Source organism: Pezoporus wallicus, unplaced genomic scaffold (genome assembly GCF_028554395.1).
Source record: "Pezoporus wallicus isolate ANWC-B61680 ecotype Strahan unplaced genomic scaffold, APGP_CSIRO_Pwel_v1 scaffold_2146, whole genome shotgun sequence".
In the NCBI taxonomy this organism is placed as follows: Eukaryota; Metazoa; Chordata; class Aves; order Psittaciformes; family Psittacidae; genus Pezoporus; species Pezoporus wallicus.
The window spans coordinates 3,332,010-3,346,768 of NW_026639769.1; the positions used below are offsets into that span (position 1 = coordinate 3,332,010).

General features: G+C 40.7%; 1 protein-coding gene across 6 annotated transcripts in view; it reads left to right on the forward strand.

The window, feature by feature from the left end:
• The window catches only part of BRF1 (BRF1 RNA polymerase III transcription initiation factor subunit), a 174,121-nt gene extending 159,727 nt beyond the window's left edge, over positions 1-14,394 (forward strand). For all 6 annotated transcript variants that reach the window (XM_057416143.1, XM_057416144.1, XM_057416145.1 and 3 more), the window contains 3 exons: positions 7,693-7,744; positions 11,251-11,419; positions 13,645-14,394. In XM_057416143.1, coding sequence (XP_057272126.1) covers positions 7,693-7,744; positions 11,251-11,419; positions 13,645-13,682 — 259 coding nt within the window. In that variant the 3' untranslated portion in view covers positions 13,683-14,394. The remainder of the gene's footprint in view (positions 1-7,692; positions 7,745-11,250; positions 11,420-13,644) is intronic.
• The last annotated feature ends 365 nt before the right edge of the window (positions 14,395-14,759 follow it).

A 14,759-nucleotide genomic window follows, 5' to 3' on the forward strand; every position in this document is an offset into this window, starting at 1 on the left:
AGGGATGGGGAGGAGTGATCTGAGTGACATCCTCATGCTAAGTGCCATGCTATATGCTGACACCATAAGAAATTCCACCTCAGCATGAGGAAGAAGTGCTTTACGTTGAGGGTTGCAGAGCACAGGCTGCCCAGGAGGGTCATGGAGTCTCCCTCTCTGGAGACTAGATGATCTCCAGAGGTCCCTTCCAACCCTAACAGTTCTGTGATTCTGTGGCAGAGAGATGCTGAGGTAGCAAGCGCCTGGGCAGTGCATTGTGGTGTCCTTTGGCTTGGGAGGAGGAGGCCAGTCTGTTCTTGAACACAAATCCAGGCACAGGAAAAGCTGCTTGAGTTGGTGTTTTTTAGTTTTAGATTTAGAGCTGTGTTCTTACAGTGTTAGTTCGTAATTAGAAAAAGCCCCGAACTTCTTACTAGACCTTCTCCTGTTACAGCCTCTATTCATTTCCTGATAGGGTAAAGGGGAGCCTTGACACTAGACTTCCCTGTCCTGGTTTACGTATTGCTATGTATCAATCTCTTCTGCAGGAAATCAGATGAGACCTGTGCTTTCAGTTTTAAAGTTCTGGTGTACATGGTGCACAGGAGAGAGCCAGTTCTACCACAATTGTCTCCTTGCTGGCTGCAAAAGCCACATTAAATCATTATTCTACCATTCAGCTGCTTGATTAGACGTTCTGTGCATACCTCGAAATATGTGATGTTTTAAAGCTAGATTTGCTATTTAAATAAGAGGTTTGCCTTAATTGGCTGTTACAAATTACAAGCAAGAAGGAATGATTTATTGCTTATAATTAGAAATGAGTTATGAAGGGGAATGTTGGTAATCATAAAATAAAGCTTGGAATACATTGATTTCCAGATGGCTGGCAGTGAAATTGCTCTTTAATGTATCATAGACCAGACACAAGGAAAAATAAAGTGTTATCCATGTTTATTCCTTGATGGATTACTTGTAAGAATCTATAGTTTCCTGAATTTTGGATTATTAGTTTGCCTGCATAAACAGATGAGGGAAGCTTAATTTGCACAGTGATATGTGCTATCCTAGGTGGTGGAAGAGGTGAGTTACTGTTTTGCCTAGCATGATTTTTGTCCTTGTAATGTCAACGGGGAAGATCTAACGATAAATCTGGCATCACCTTTGGGTATAACAATCTCAGTGGATTGTTTTCAGAGACTGCAGGTTACTGAGATGTTTTTCTTTTCATCTTTTTCCTCATTAGCTGTTTTTATGAGGTTGAGATTGATCAAAACACCTGTCCAAAAGCAAATATCTTTAATCTGCCTTGCTTGAGTCTAGAAAAATATATTTGCACCAGAAACAGATGGCGGTGCTACTGCTGAGAACTTTTCAATAGCAGAATCCTTCTGTTGAGATGATAGTGTGTTCATTTAACATTTTAAATTTCATTTCTGTTACTGTAGTTCCAAGCATGATTTAGAAATTATTTAATTTGCCTTATCTGCTAATAATGGTGCTTTCTGCCATAACAGATGCATTCTGCGCTGTTACCATTTGAAAGACTGCCTCCTACAAGATAGACATACTTGGATTGTCGCCACATGAGTTGTCTCACACCTGTGTTTTAAAAGTGACGCTTCTATTAGACTTGCTTAACTGAGACCATCATGATTACTTATTTACCTTCGTTGAAATGATTCATAGCTTCCTTATTTTAAGTAGCTTTTCCCAGCAAGGTGCAGATTTACCTTGCTGCCATTATTTCATCTGGAAAAATTTTCATAGTGAAAGGAATAGCATATTTTCAGCTAATATTTTCCTGACCTGTGGAGAGATGATCTCATCAGTATCTTTATTGACAAACCCAGGAAGAAGGTGTGTCAACCAGAAATATTAGATCAGTCAGCCTTTCTTGTCCTGGAGCAATTGTAATTTCCCATGGTCTGCAGCAATTTCCTTTAGAAGCAGATATGTGCAGAGATTGTTTTGGAGCTGCTGCAGTAGCATAATTTCATTTGGTCCCAATAAGGTGGCCTCAGATGTCATTCTATTAATTTTTGCTGTTGAAAATGTTTTGGTTTAGGCCATAGAAAGAACAGCAAGTTGCTATTTGATAGAATTTGACTGAAGAATGAGTGCTGCAGCTATGCAGAAAAATACTGCCTGCTCTCAGTCTGGATATTGAAGACTGATATCATGGCCTCTGTCCCTCTCTGAAATAGCTGTTTAGTTCACGTTATGATAACAAAGTTCCTGCTTTTCAAAAGCATATCAATGACTGACGTAGATGCTTAGTTCCTCGCTGATAAATATCTCCTTTAGTGAATGATGGAGATTCTTACTTTTTGCCAGTTTATTCCTGTAGTTCTGGTCCCTAGATTCTTAAGCCTGGGCATTTGCTAGAAGAGGCCAATCTCATTAGCACTGAAGATATACTCGGCGCTGTTGTCTGATGCTGCACTGATGAAAGTGAAACTCCTCTGATCCATCATGAAAGAGGACTGAGTGGGAATCAGAAGTGGGACCAATTTCTCATTTCACTGTAGGTTTTGTTGTCATTTCAGCTTTGCTTTTCTTCTGCTTCAAATAGCTCTTTTTGTGGCATTGCTTGCTCAGAAACGGGCAGAAAACGCTGGCTGTGTTGGTGGAGTTTACACTGCTGTGTTGGAGCAGAGTTAGAAGTAGGTGGCTCAAGCACTGCTCAATGCATCCGAGTCTTGCTGGCCAGGAGTCTGGTAGCATCTAGCAGGGTTCGGACCCTGCCTGCTGCTCCATCAGTCACATTTGTGCAGTTGGCAGCACTGGGGTTAGCCAGCTCCAGGAGACCTCTCTGTGTGAGCTGAGCCCATTGCAATGTGGACAGGCCCTTCATCTGGTCTTTTGCCATTGGTTGGGGTCTCTGTGGCCTTGTCACTGGGGAATGTGATTCAGGGAAAAAAGGTGTGATTTGGGGTTTCAAGATGTGAGCATCAGAGATGCTTTGTTTTGCTTTGCAGCTTGAAGTTGTCTGTGGTTGTATCTGGACTTCTTCTGGTGCGCCACAGTGCACTCTTACACCCTAGCCCCTGTCCTCAAGACATCGTGCAGCCATTCGTTGGTGTCACAACCAGCCATGGTCTTGGCCATGAGCCTCAGTTTCCTGGGGAGGGAATGTCTCTTGTGAGCACCCGGCTCTCAGCCAGAAGCAGGTGTAGAAGGCAGTGGGATCCCCAAAAAGCTCTGGGGTCGCGGTCATGACTGCAGTCTCTGTTTTGCTCTGTGGAAAAGAGCAGTGGTCCGAGGCCAGGAGGGTCACCCCTTTGTCCTGACTTTATGGCAGAAAGGTGGGTTGGTATCTCCTGATGTTGCGTTTCCAACAAGAGCATTAAATCCTTGCAGGGAGGTAATTCCCAGCTTTCCGGTAAGGATAACATTGACGGTACCTAATTAAAGGGTACTTTTAGCCTAGATAAACATTTATATTCATTTCCTTCTTACGCAGATGTCTGGTAAACTGACCTCCTGAGGCAAAACCATCTGGCCTCAGGTGGGAGGAGGATCTCAGCCAGCCTGGAGAACCTGACTGGGCTCTGTTCACTCATTTCTCAATAGCTTTTTCTGTCACAGAAGTGACATACGTATGAAAGGCCTGTGGTATGAATGTTCAGGTTTTATGGGCAGTTGTCTTAAACGACCTGCATAATTACACTGCTGGCTTGTGACTATAGGCTCCGTTGTATCTCTGCTTTCCATCACGTATTCTGGGATCATCCATGTATAAAATTAGTATGGGCAGTAAGCAGCAGTAAGATGTTCCCTACTTGGATGGATTAAATTAAAATTCAGTAAGAAACAGAGCTTTGAGCGAGTTTCCAAATTACTTGCAGGATTGCACTGAAGAGATTGTTATGGTATCATAAACCTTTTTGGTGGGTGAGCAGCCTAATGCAAGTGAGATGGTTTTGTTACCTCACAGTGCTCTTTCTATTTTATGTACTATGCTGTGTAATCTTCTGTTATTAAATAATAAGCAAAATAAAAACACTTGTTTGTCACAGCAAGCATGTTCTTCAGAGAATTTGCTTGCCTTGAAAGTTTAGTCTGTGTGATCTGCCCTGTCAGGTGCTATTATATTAAATCTTCTTTTAAATTGTTAAGCTGGAGGACAAACCTAGACGTTATCATGCACACCTCAGCTGAGAGCGGGGCGAATTCAGCAGGGAGCAGCCTCTGATGCCATGTACAATGCCATTAGTTTTTGTCGTGAGCATGTCAAGATTATCTGCTTCCAGTGGTACGTGTGTTGGCTGACATGAGCATTTGTAGAGCTGCATAATTTTTGAAGTAGTTTGAAATGTGGATATAACACTTGGAGCTGTGTGAAATCTTTTCTTTCCCCTTTTACGGATCATATTGCTCTTCAGAATGTTTCTTGTTCTGTTACTGCCTCGCATGAGGTATTGTATTAACCTGCAAAATTAATTTGCAAATGAAAGTGCCCTGAACTAGAAATCATCATAGTGAACAACTGCTGAAACACTTGGGAAGACCATTTGCAACATTGCATTTTCAATAGAGACTGTTGGTGCTTTAGCATATATGGGATCATATCTTAATGCAGGATGTTATTGTTATTTATGGAACTTGGCAACCCCGAGTTAAAACTGGACTGTGATGGGCAGGATTTTTCACTTACAGTGTGTGTGTGTTCATTTGTACTTTCGTAGCCTTTTACAGATGAGGTTTTCATGCACATTGAAAGTTGGACAAGATACTTCAGTTACTTGTTTTTTTCAAGGTGCTTTCTTGATCATTAATACTCAGGCCTACCCCAGCCTCAAAAGCAGTCATGTTCTTCCATGAAGACACTTATTTCCACCCTCTGTGGTGCAGCCAGACAGCAGAAGGAGCCCATATCTGTAGCCATGGCAGCCAGTAATTTATTGCTCCATATGGCTGGTGTGGTAGCAGCTGCTTTGGTTTAAGGAGGTCAGGGCATCTGGGCATTTAAGAAGCAAAACAAAACCCCACTGTTTTGTACATAATAATGGGATTCTCCATAGGTGTAAGGAGAGCCAAAGATGAGAAATTAACTTGTCTTTTTGTACATTTATAACTTTTAGGACATTTTAATCAAAGACATTATTTCAGAGGGAGGGAAGTTTTTGTGTCTCCTTAAGATGGTTTTACCTTTTTTTCCAGTTTTCATTGCTACCATTTGTAGGTAGGACATAGTACCATGAGCACAGCGAGCTGAGACGTTGCGAGTGACTCCTTTGGATCTACCATGCAGCAGATGTTGAACAGCCAGAGAAAGAGGAGAATCCAACCCACTGCTTCAGGATGCATTCGATACTATGCTGAGAGAGAAATTGTATTGCCCAAATGAAATGGCAGCACTATATTTCTAGTGGTAGAGATGTGTGTTTTGTGAGAAATTATCATGGAACAGAAATACAGGTTTAGTTTCAGTTTGGCTGTGAGAGTCAGTTGCTGCTGAAAAATGGTATAGAAAAGCTCTTGGATTTAGCGCTAAGGTGTGCAAATAGGCTTTTCATAAGCATGAATCTTTTTATTTTCATTAGGGCACGGTTTTAATTAAAACAAAACTGGAATGTTTACTCTTTGCTTCCTATAGCTGTGATTGTTTTCTTCACTCTGTGAGCACGTGTATAATTTGCTCTAAAAGAAATGTCAGCAGTTTCTGATTACCTTGTGAGTCTTACTCAACAGCTTGATTTTAATTGGGGGGAGGAAGGATTTCAGGGTGCTCCAGGGAGGTCTAATGTCTTTTGGTAGTAGGAGGAAATAGGTGCTATCTTTGGTACAGTGTTAATTGCAATAATCACTACTACTGGTTTAAAATAAAAGTCCTTCATTACTTACCCCTGGTAGGGTGGATTTTTTTCTGTCAGGTCAATAAAATCCAACCTGTTTGGTAATTAGCATCCCTCAGCTACATAACCTTTTGACATTGCTGCATCTGAGTGCTTGTAAGCATCCGAACAGGGTGACTTTTGGAAAACAATGATTGACTATAGATAGGATGGCTCGAATTTTAGGAAATTTTTATAAGGAAGTATTTTGCATTATGAGGGTGGTGAAACACTGGAACAGGTTGCCCAGAGAGGTGGCAGATATCCTTTATCCTGGGAACATTCAAGATCAGGTTGAACAGGGCTGTGAGCAACCTGATCGAGTTGAATATGTCCCTGCTTATTGCAGCAGGGTTGGAACTAGATGACCTTTAAAGGTTCCTTCCACCCAAGTTGTTTTGTGATTCTGTGAAAACACTACAATGCGGGTTAAGTAAAGGAAAGAGGCCAGGCACATAGGGAGCACTGTGTCCATGCCCTCAGATGCATTCTCTCTTAAGCTCAGAATTCCACCAGGATTTGTAAGTAAGAGATAGTTTATGTGGGTCAAGAGTATTTCTTTCTTTAAATTTTTTATAATTATGAAATATGACAAGAAGTATCTGTAGCAGAAAAATGTGCTCTGTATCATTCAGAGGTACAGCTCCTGAAGCATTCCTGTGGATTCTTTTTGTTTAGATCTACTGTAAGGAGGCATCTTGGACTACTTTGTTTGCTGAAATGCCTTTTGGGTCTTGGCAAAACATTTCAGAGATGACCAGTTTCTGAACTTTTTTGGAGCTTAGACAATATCTTGTGTTTTAATACTGTCTTCTCCATCAGAGATAATGATGTGAGTCTCCCCTGCTTATTCTTTGGGGTTTTGTTTCCTCCTGCTGATTATTTGAAGTAGATAAGAAGGAAGACAACCAGTAACTGTGTGTGAAGAGGGAGGAATGACTAATAGAAAAATGAGAGGAAAGATACTGTTTATCATAAAAGACTCTACCTCTGGAGACATAAATTGATATTCATTAAGTTGTTTGCCTAGACTTAGTTAAAAGACATACTTGAAAAGCTGTCTGAACAGTGTTTCAGTAGAAAGCAAGTCATTCTCTTCATGACTAGATACATATAGATGAAGAGAAAAGACCAGAAAGCAGCACTAAATGATGGATTGAGAGCAGCCTTCATGGCAGTAAGGAGACAACAGGTTATGAAATGTTTTTCAGAAAGAACAATATTTAACACTTAGCTGTAAAGTAATACTGATCTGTCTTTCCTCCCCGTATATGCAGGTTTTTTTCATATGCAACATTTTTCAAAATGTTTATGTTGAGGTTTTGTCATTTCTCATACAAAGTATGCAGGTTGCCCTTCATTTTAATGGTGATTTCTGTAGCCGGAAGTATAATTTTGCCTGTGATTATTTTGATACCCTGGATGTATAATCTTATTGGGTATCCTGTATATATCATCAATCACAGGGAAACAGTTGCAGAGTGGTGCCGGGCATTTCAGAATGTAGTTTGCTTTTACCATGGCTGTGTTCTTCCAAAAAAATCAGTTGTCTTTTGACTTTTGTAACATGACATCTATTTCAAAGACCTTCAGGATGGGCTCAGGCTGCAGTTTGAGATGAGATTTCGCTACTGTGCTTGTTGACTGGCATCTTTTCTTATTATCTGGAACTGGGGCAGATGCTTACAAGGGAATGTGTGTATTAATTATTGTGGAATCTGTGGCTATCCACTCTTTATATCTTTAAAAAAGTAATTGCACAACATAAAACTGGCAAAGTGCTTTCACTGTCTGGAGAGTGAATACTCTGTCAAACTCTTGTGCATGTTATAACTTTTCTGATGTTCACCATTTTGTATTTCCTTGTTTGCAGATTAAGACCCTTGATTTCAACACAGCTCGCTAAAAAGGCTGCCACTGAAGAGGTAAGTAGAGTCCAGCACTTCTAGTATAGCAGTTGGAGTCTGGAAATTCTCACAACCTAGCTCTGGTTATGTGCTACATAAGGGCAAAAGAAGTGAGTCTTGCTTCTCTGATCAGACTGGGAGCTGGTTACTGCAAACACTGCAAGCTAAGGTTGCCTGTTTTCTAACCAAGATACGCCCTTTCTTACCCGTCAGTAACATTAGCACAGCCTCATAATACCTGGTTAGACAGTGAAAAAACCTCACTGCAAGCATCTAAAAAGGTATATATCAAACCGGCGAGTAGGAAAGGGCAGAGCTCGTGCCTGTTTCTCAGCACTTAGATGGTCCCCGCAGAGAAGGGGGATGATGCAAAACATCGCTTCTGTTCAGCCGGCGACGGCCCAAGGGAAGGGCTGGGCTTCTGTAGGAGGCCAGTGAGGAAACACAAAGTGACAGCTTACAGCATGGCTTACTCCTTGGCTGGTTTGTTTGTTTAGTTTGAAAATATAATAGTGCCATAGAAAAGTTAGAGCTAGTAACTGGCCGCCACCAGAAACCCTCTATGGATGGCTTTGTGCACTTGCATTTTCTCCTGAAGAGATCTTGATTATTATCAGTCATAGTGGTAACTGCTTTCTTTCACTATTATTTTGACACTGTACAGAGTAGACATAAGCATTTTGTGTATGATAAAATAACTGTCTACTCTGTATCTAAAATTCTGCTCCTAATAAAACAAAGATATTTCTCCTACTTTTTCCCCATGAACATGTGACACTGACACCCTTTTGAAAGTGAACCAGTTACCTTGGGGAGTTTAACATGCTTTGCCAGTGGTCCATCCATCCGTAAATATATGTGCAAACCTCAAGTCCAGGATGTCTGGAAGTGAATTCAGGAAGTTCTGTTTAAAGGCATTATTTGACTGCCTTATTTTTGAAATTACTAAAACCCATTGATTTTCAGAAGCGGTTTGATATCCTGCCTGGGGAAATACATTTTCACTTCTTATGCTATGCTCATTAGAAAACTCTGCACATTTTCAGAAGTATAGCTGTCTGGAAGTGGACATGATAATTAGAAGAAGGTCACATTTTAATTAGCATGGTGCAATTTTAAAAAATAATGACTCAATTGTAGCTCCTTTATATTCACCCACTTTTTCAGAGCAGATGGATACTTTTAAGCGTATAAATTGATACATATTATGATGCTGATTCGTCTCAAACTGTTGTGTCTATTTTTGTTTATACTGAAAACCTAGATAAGACTCAATTTGATCACTCTAGAGACAAAAGCAGCGGTAGGAAATATAAAATAAACTGGAGGGAAGTGCCTCTAAATAATATGATTAATTTGAGCATTAAAAAATCATGAAAACCTGTCTTTGAGTGGTCTGAATGTCTAAATACTTGATTTTCTATTAAAATTAATGGGTGTCTTTTGCCCTATTAATGAGCTATTGGAACAAACCCTTAGGTGACTTTGAAAAACTTGGGCAGATTCTTTAGGTTGACTGTCATGGTATACGACACATTCAGGTACTGCTTTGATGTTTGAATAATTAGACTATCAAATTTCTGGTACAGGGATTTTCTCTTGTGGTGTGCCTCTGAAGTGCCTGGAGTTACAGGGATTCTGGGAGTTACTGCATCCTGAGTAAATACATTTATTTATAAATAAATAAAAATACATTAAAAACACCAAATCAGAGCTTACTGCTAATGGAACTGCAGAAGATGCAGCAGTACGCAGTTCCATACTGTAATTTAAAGCCTAAAGTACTGTAGGACTATTCTTGTGGTGGGGACCAGAGGAGTTGGGGTTTCCTGATCTCCTTTGGACCACTGATTCTGAGGAGCACCTCACCACTGTTCTTCCCAAGGAAGCAGTCCTGGTCATCTCCTTCCTTCCTAGTAGAGGAGATGACTCTCAGTGCTGGTAACTGCTGAGTAGTGACAGGTATGTTAAGTATTCTCTTCTCAAAATTACGTACATGACGAAACAGTGTTAATGGTTAATCTTCAGTTTCCTTCAAGTTGCCATTAATGGGGTGTTCTTTTGGGTCACAGTCTGTAGTGTAGTGTCCAAGTACAGAACAGTTGTGAAAAGTACAGTGTTACAAAGCTGATGGAGATGAAGAATCACAGAATCATAGAATACCAGCTTGGAAGGGACCTCAAGGATGATCTGGTTCAACTTTTCCTGAAAAAGCATGCCCTAAGCTAAATGTCCCAGCACCCTGTCCAGTTGAGTCTTGAAAGTGTCCAACACTGAGGAATCCAGCACTTCCCGGGGGAGATTATTGCAATGGCTGATGGTTCTCATCGTGAAAAATTTTCCTCGTGTTCAACGGGAATCTTCCTGGGAGTAACCTGTGCCCATTACCCCTCGTCTTTTCTATGTGACTCCTTGTAAAAAGGGAGTCTCCATCTTCTTTGTAGCCACCCTTTAAATACTGGAACATGGTGATAAGGTCTCCCTTGAGCCTTTTCTCAAGGCTGAACAAGCTTAGCTCCTTTATCCTTTCCTGACATGGTTTCCCAGTCCTTTGATCATCTTTGTGGTCCTTCTCTGTCTACAATTTTGTTTGTATAGCAGGGACCAAAGCTCCTGTGGTAATTCTTCCCTGGATGAGAGAGGGAGATACAGCCCTAGAGTGAGCCCACTGTAGAAGTGAGAACTTCAGGGACCAGAGCCTGGGCTGTACTGGGGCAGACTGTGTTGCTGCTTCGTGCCCCATTCCCAGATCTGTCATTAATGAACCAGAGCCAATATTACTTTCTCCTAGTTCACCTCTGATTCCTTGCAGTCTTGCCTCTTTTCACCCTCCCTGCTGTGTCCTGCCTAACCTTGGAACAGCTAACTGGGCAGGTACACATACCAAATGGGTCCCGTTAATAATCAATTCCCAAGTTAGTCTTTGGAGATCATGATTCTGATGAATTTCATAGGTAATGTTCCTGGTGCTGGTGTGTATTATCAATCTAGTGCTCTGCCATGATGTTAAGTGCTGTTTGTTCCATATCTCATTGTGACTTGAAATAAAACCAACCCAAGAGCTGTCAAAACCAATACGTACCGTTTTTTTTTCTCTGATTTGAAGGGTACATTTTTGCTATCATTAAAGTATCAGTAATATTGTTATTGTGTGATAGGCCTGATGTGAGTCAAGCACAATGAGGAAAAGGTTGTAAGTTTTTACCTAGAGCTCTACTGAGGAGCCTTCACTCCCAGATTTCTCCTTACCTTGTGCTTGCAAGAGGATCCTAGTTCTGCTGTTACCGTCTCTGAATATTTCGGTTACCTGGCTATGAATTCTGTGAAAACTGGATTTTTGTGCCTGACTTTCATTTAGGCAACGTTTCTTTGAGCAAGTTCCATGTCTGCTAGAACAGCTAAGCCTCTAGCACTGTACATGGGCTTCCAGGTCTCCTGTCCTATCATTTGGAAGCTGCCAAAGTTTTATACAAATACTGAACAAAAGGAAGGGCTGCTCTACTGTCCCTTTCCCTTTTTTGCAGGTGACTTTTCCAAGTGCACAAGCAGAAGCCCCTGGCTTAGAAAAAGCAGCAGCTGTGCTAGTGGAGAGTGGCCCAGTAGCTTACAACCCTGATGAAGAGGTGGAAGAGGAAGAAATAGAAGATGATGATGATCACTGCATGAGTGCCTTGCAGTTAATGGGAGGAAATGGTAAACTGCTGCCTAAATTATCATCTACTGATGCTGTGGGGTTTGTTGTTTCAGAGCTGAGGACAGACAGGTTTTCCCTGCTTGTCCCTGTTCTCTGGCATCTCATCCTGTGCAGAGCTATGGACACATTTCCAGCATTGCCCATTCCTGTGGGAAAGCCTGGAGTCACCTTTGTCCAAAACCTGACCTTCTTAGAGACTGTTCCTGAGAAAACTTTGCTTCTTGAGCTTTAAGCTAAGAGGATTTCTCAGAAACAAACTGATGTTATACACATTTTTCTGAAGTAGGTTTATTAACATGGATCTGAGGATTTATGGGATCAGTGACCCTTCCATTAGCAGTGCTTGGCGCTCGTTGCCTCCCAAGCGATGCTGTCATGCTCCTGCCTCCTTCCTCAGCTAGGGCTGCAGCAACATCCAGTTGTCCCTGAGCCCTGGGTACATGGCTGTCCAGCTCAAAACAGAATGAATGGTCCCACTCCACTTCTGGGGAAAGTGTTAGGAGGAAGTAGTTCTTCACCAAGTACAGAAGTCACATTGATAGCATATGACGTGCTGTATGGTACACAGATGTGTGCTAATTTCTTTGGGTTACCCAAAAAAGCCACTCATTTAATTTAGGTTTCTTTGGTGGCAGGAAAAAGCAGGGTTTTTTCCTAACCGGACACATCCACATTTATACTTTATTAAAAACTTCCCTATAGGAACTTAAGCTTTGAAAATACACAAAAATATTTTTTTAAGTGAGAGCTGCCAATTATGGGTTGTGAAAAACAAGATGAGAGTAAGTTTCCTACTGAAATGTTATTTATTGCAAAAATCTTTCCAGTGCTATAAATTTTGTGTTCATGGACAATATGTATACATTTCACGAGAGTGTCTGTTGCTTTTAAATTGATTTCTCTACTGGAAAATAGTTGCTGAACTGTAGGAAAAACAGTTTGTTGCCTGCATTTATTATTAGAATAATGTTCCCAAGAAAAGGCACCAGTGTGGGGGAGGGTGGGTCCATGTTTATTAATAACCCCCCCGCAAAAATAGAATAAAGGTCACTGAGCTTTTTTTTCTTTGTAAATGTTACTATCTTTAAACCATTCTGAGAACATTCCACTGCTCCCTGTCTGGTCTGGACAACAGCTGAAAAGTCAGAGTTAAAAAACAATAAAAATGAAAAGAAAAAGAAAGGAATATTCCCAACATTGAGACACAGGTGTGCAGAGCTATCAGCAAAACAAATAGCTCCTTTCTAAGTGCTTTCATCATAGATTTTAGACCTGTCTGCCTGGAATAACTGCAGGATTTACAGACGGTGAACTTCACCCATTCTACTCAAATTATTACAAATTACATTTAACTCTGCTTCTGAGCATTTGCTTCCCTCTTTGGATGAGATGTTGGTTGCACTGTATTGATTTTGGAATATAAAGGTTAACTTTAATGAATACTCATATGTAATGGCTATCCACAGGTTAGACTGTGCAACAGAAAATACCTGATTCGCTGCCTTCAGAATCATAGCACACAGAAGGCAAATTGGTGCGTTAGAAACACACAGTCTTACCTTCTGACACACACATCACACAGTCTCTGCACTCAGCATTGTTTAAGAAAACAAAACTGGATAAAAAAAATCTAGGCAAAATTTTAAGCTGCTCCTCTAGGAGTAAGTAGATACTGGAGATCTGAGTCAGATGCGCTGGTCAGGATTTGTGGCACGCCTCCTTTGGTGTTGATGGGAACTCTGAGCTATCTCTGAACCCTTGCAGTTTCAGCTTATGAATTCATGAATAATGTAAACAAGTCAGCTTTTTTCTTGGTGGCTATGTCTAGTGAGGACCGTGCCTACTTGTAAATGTATGCTGCCGCTTATCAGCCACCGTGTTCCAAATTACTTGTGACAATCAGGCTTGATCAGCTTAACCTCCAAATTAAACCAAATATTTCATTTGTCCATGTGTCAAGTATTCCTAAATGAGGCCCCAGTGACAAGTCAGAAGAGATATTTGTACATACATGCTTACAAATAACTTTATTTCATTGAGGGAAGTACATGCACAAACTTTATTTAGCCCTAAGAAAATAACATGATTTTTTTTAAATGCTTGCTTAAGACAAAACTTACCATCTAGTTAAACAGTGGAAAAACAACCTGAAAGTAGCAATACTTCTGTTGTATCTAGCTGGAATATTGTATCTTTTATATGCCTTTGTCTTTGTATATTTCAGATTATGGCTGTGATGTGGATGATGATGATGGCTATTAGTTCCATTTACTTCCAAAGGACATGGACTATGTCTTGTTCCCAGCAAATCTTCAGTCTTCAAACTGTATGAGTTTAATTAGGTTTCTCTATATGAAAGAAGCTTTCTATGGTCAGCAAATGTAATCGAACAATCCTTACTTTTGTAAGTGAATTTTAGGTTGCCATTGACTCTGGTCAGTTTACCTTGACCTGTAACCCAGCAACAGTGTTTGGGTTTGTACTTGAATTTTTCTTTATGTGGTGGATCATAGTTTCAGAATGAAGGGATTAATGTTTCCAGAGAACAAAAGAAAAAAGCCAAAACAGACTGCGTATAAAGCATGTGTGGCTGAAAGCAACACATCTCTTATTTATGTGACTGTGCTTTTAGGCATGCTGTTGAAGGGGAGCAGATTGAAGGACAGATAGGACGGGTAAAAAGGAGAAGTGTGCCTGTTGATTATTTCAGTACAGTAGCATTAGTTGTTTCATAATGCTGCAACTGAAAGAAAGAAAACATTTCCAGCGTGTATTGTGAACATGACCCTGTTATTGTATACAAGCTTCCTTACCCAAGTCTATCAGAAAGTAATGACAAGTTATATGTTTGCGATGCAGTATTGTTTCTTTGAAATTAAGTAAATACTTCTTTGTACTAATCAAGTAATAGATTTCTTAAAAGGACGACAATAGGAGACAATGTTGGCAGTGAAGAATCATTTTCCACTGTCCCATGTGGGAGGAGGGAGAAGACCTGCGTGAGGCAAGAAGTGTAGAGGGCAGGCAGGCAACAATGCTATGCTCACATGCCTTTGCTGGGCATTCCTAGCAACAGCCAGGTCTTCTTGTGGCTGGTATTGCTGCAGGACAGTCACTCTGACCATTTCTATGTAGCTATTCTTGTCCAACTGAGTTGGAATGGCGGTCTGCTCCCCGGAGCTGCCTGTCTCTAAAACTGGCTGAAGGAAAGAGAAAGCTGATCTTTTTAATAAATAAGCTAGCATCTGCTTTGGCCCAATTTAATTTAATTAATTTATTTCACTTTCTCTGGGTAAATTAAAGGTCACCATGCAGCAATCTGACTTTCATGGCTCAAAT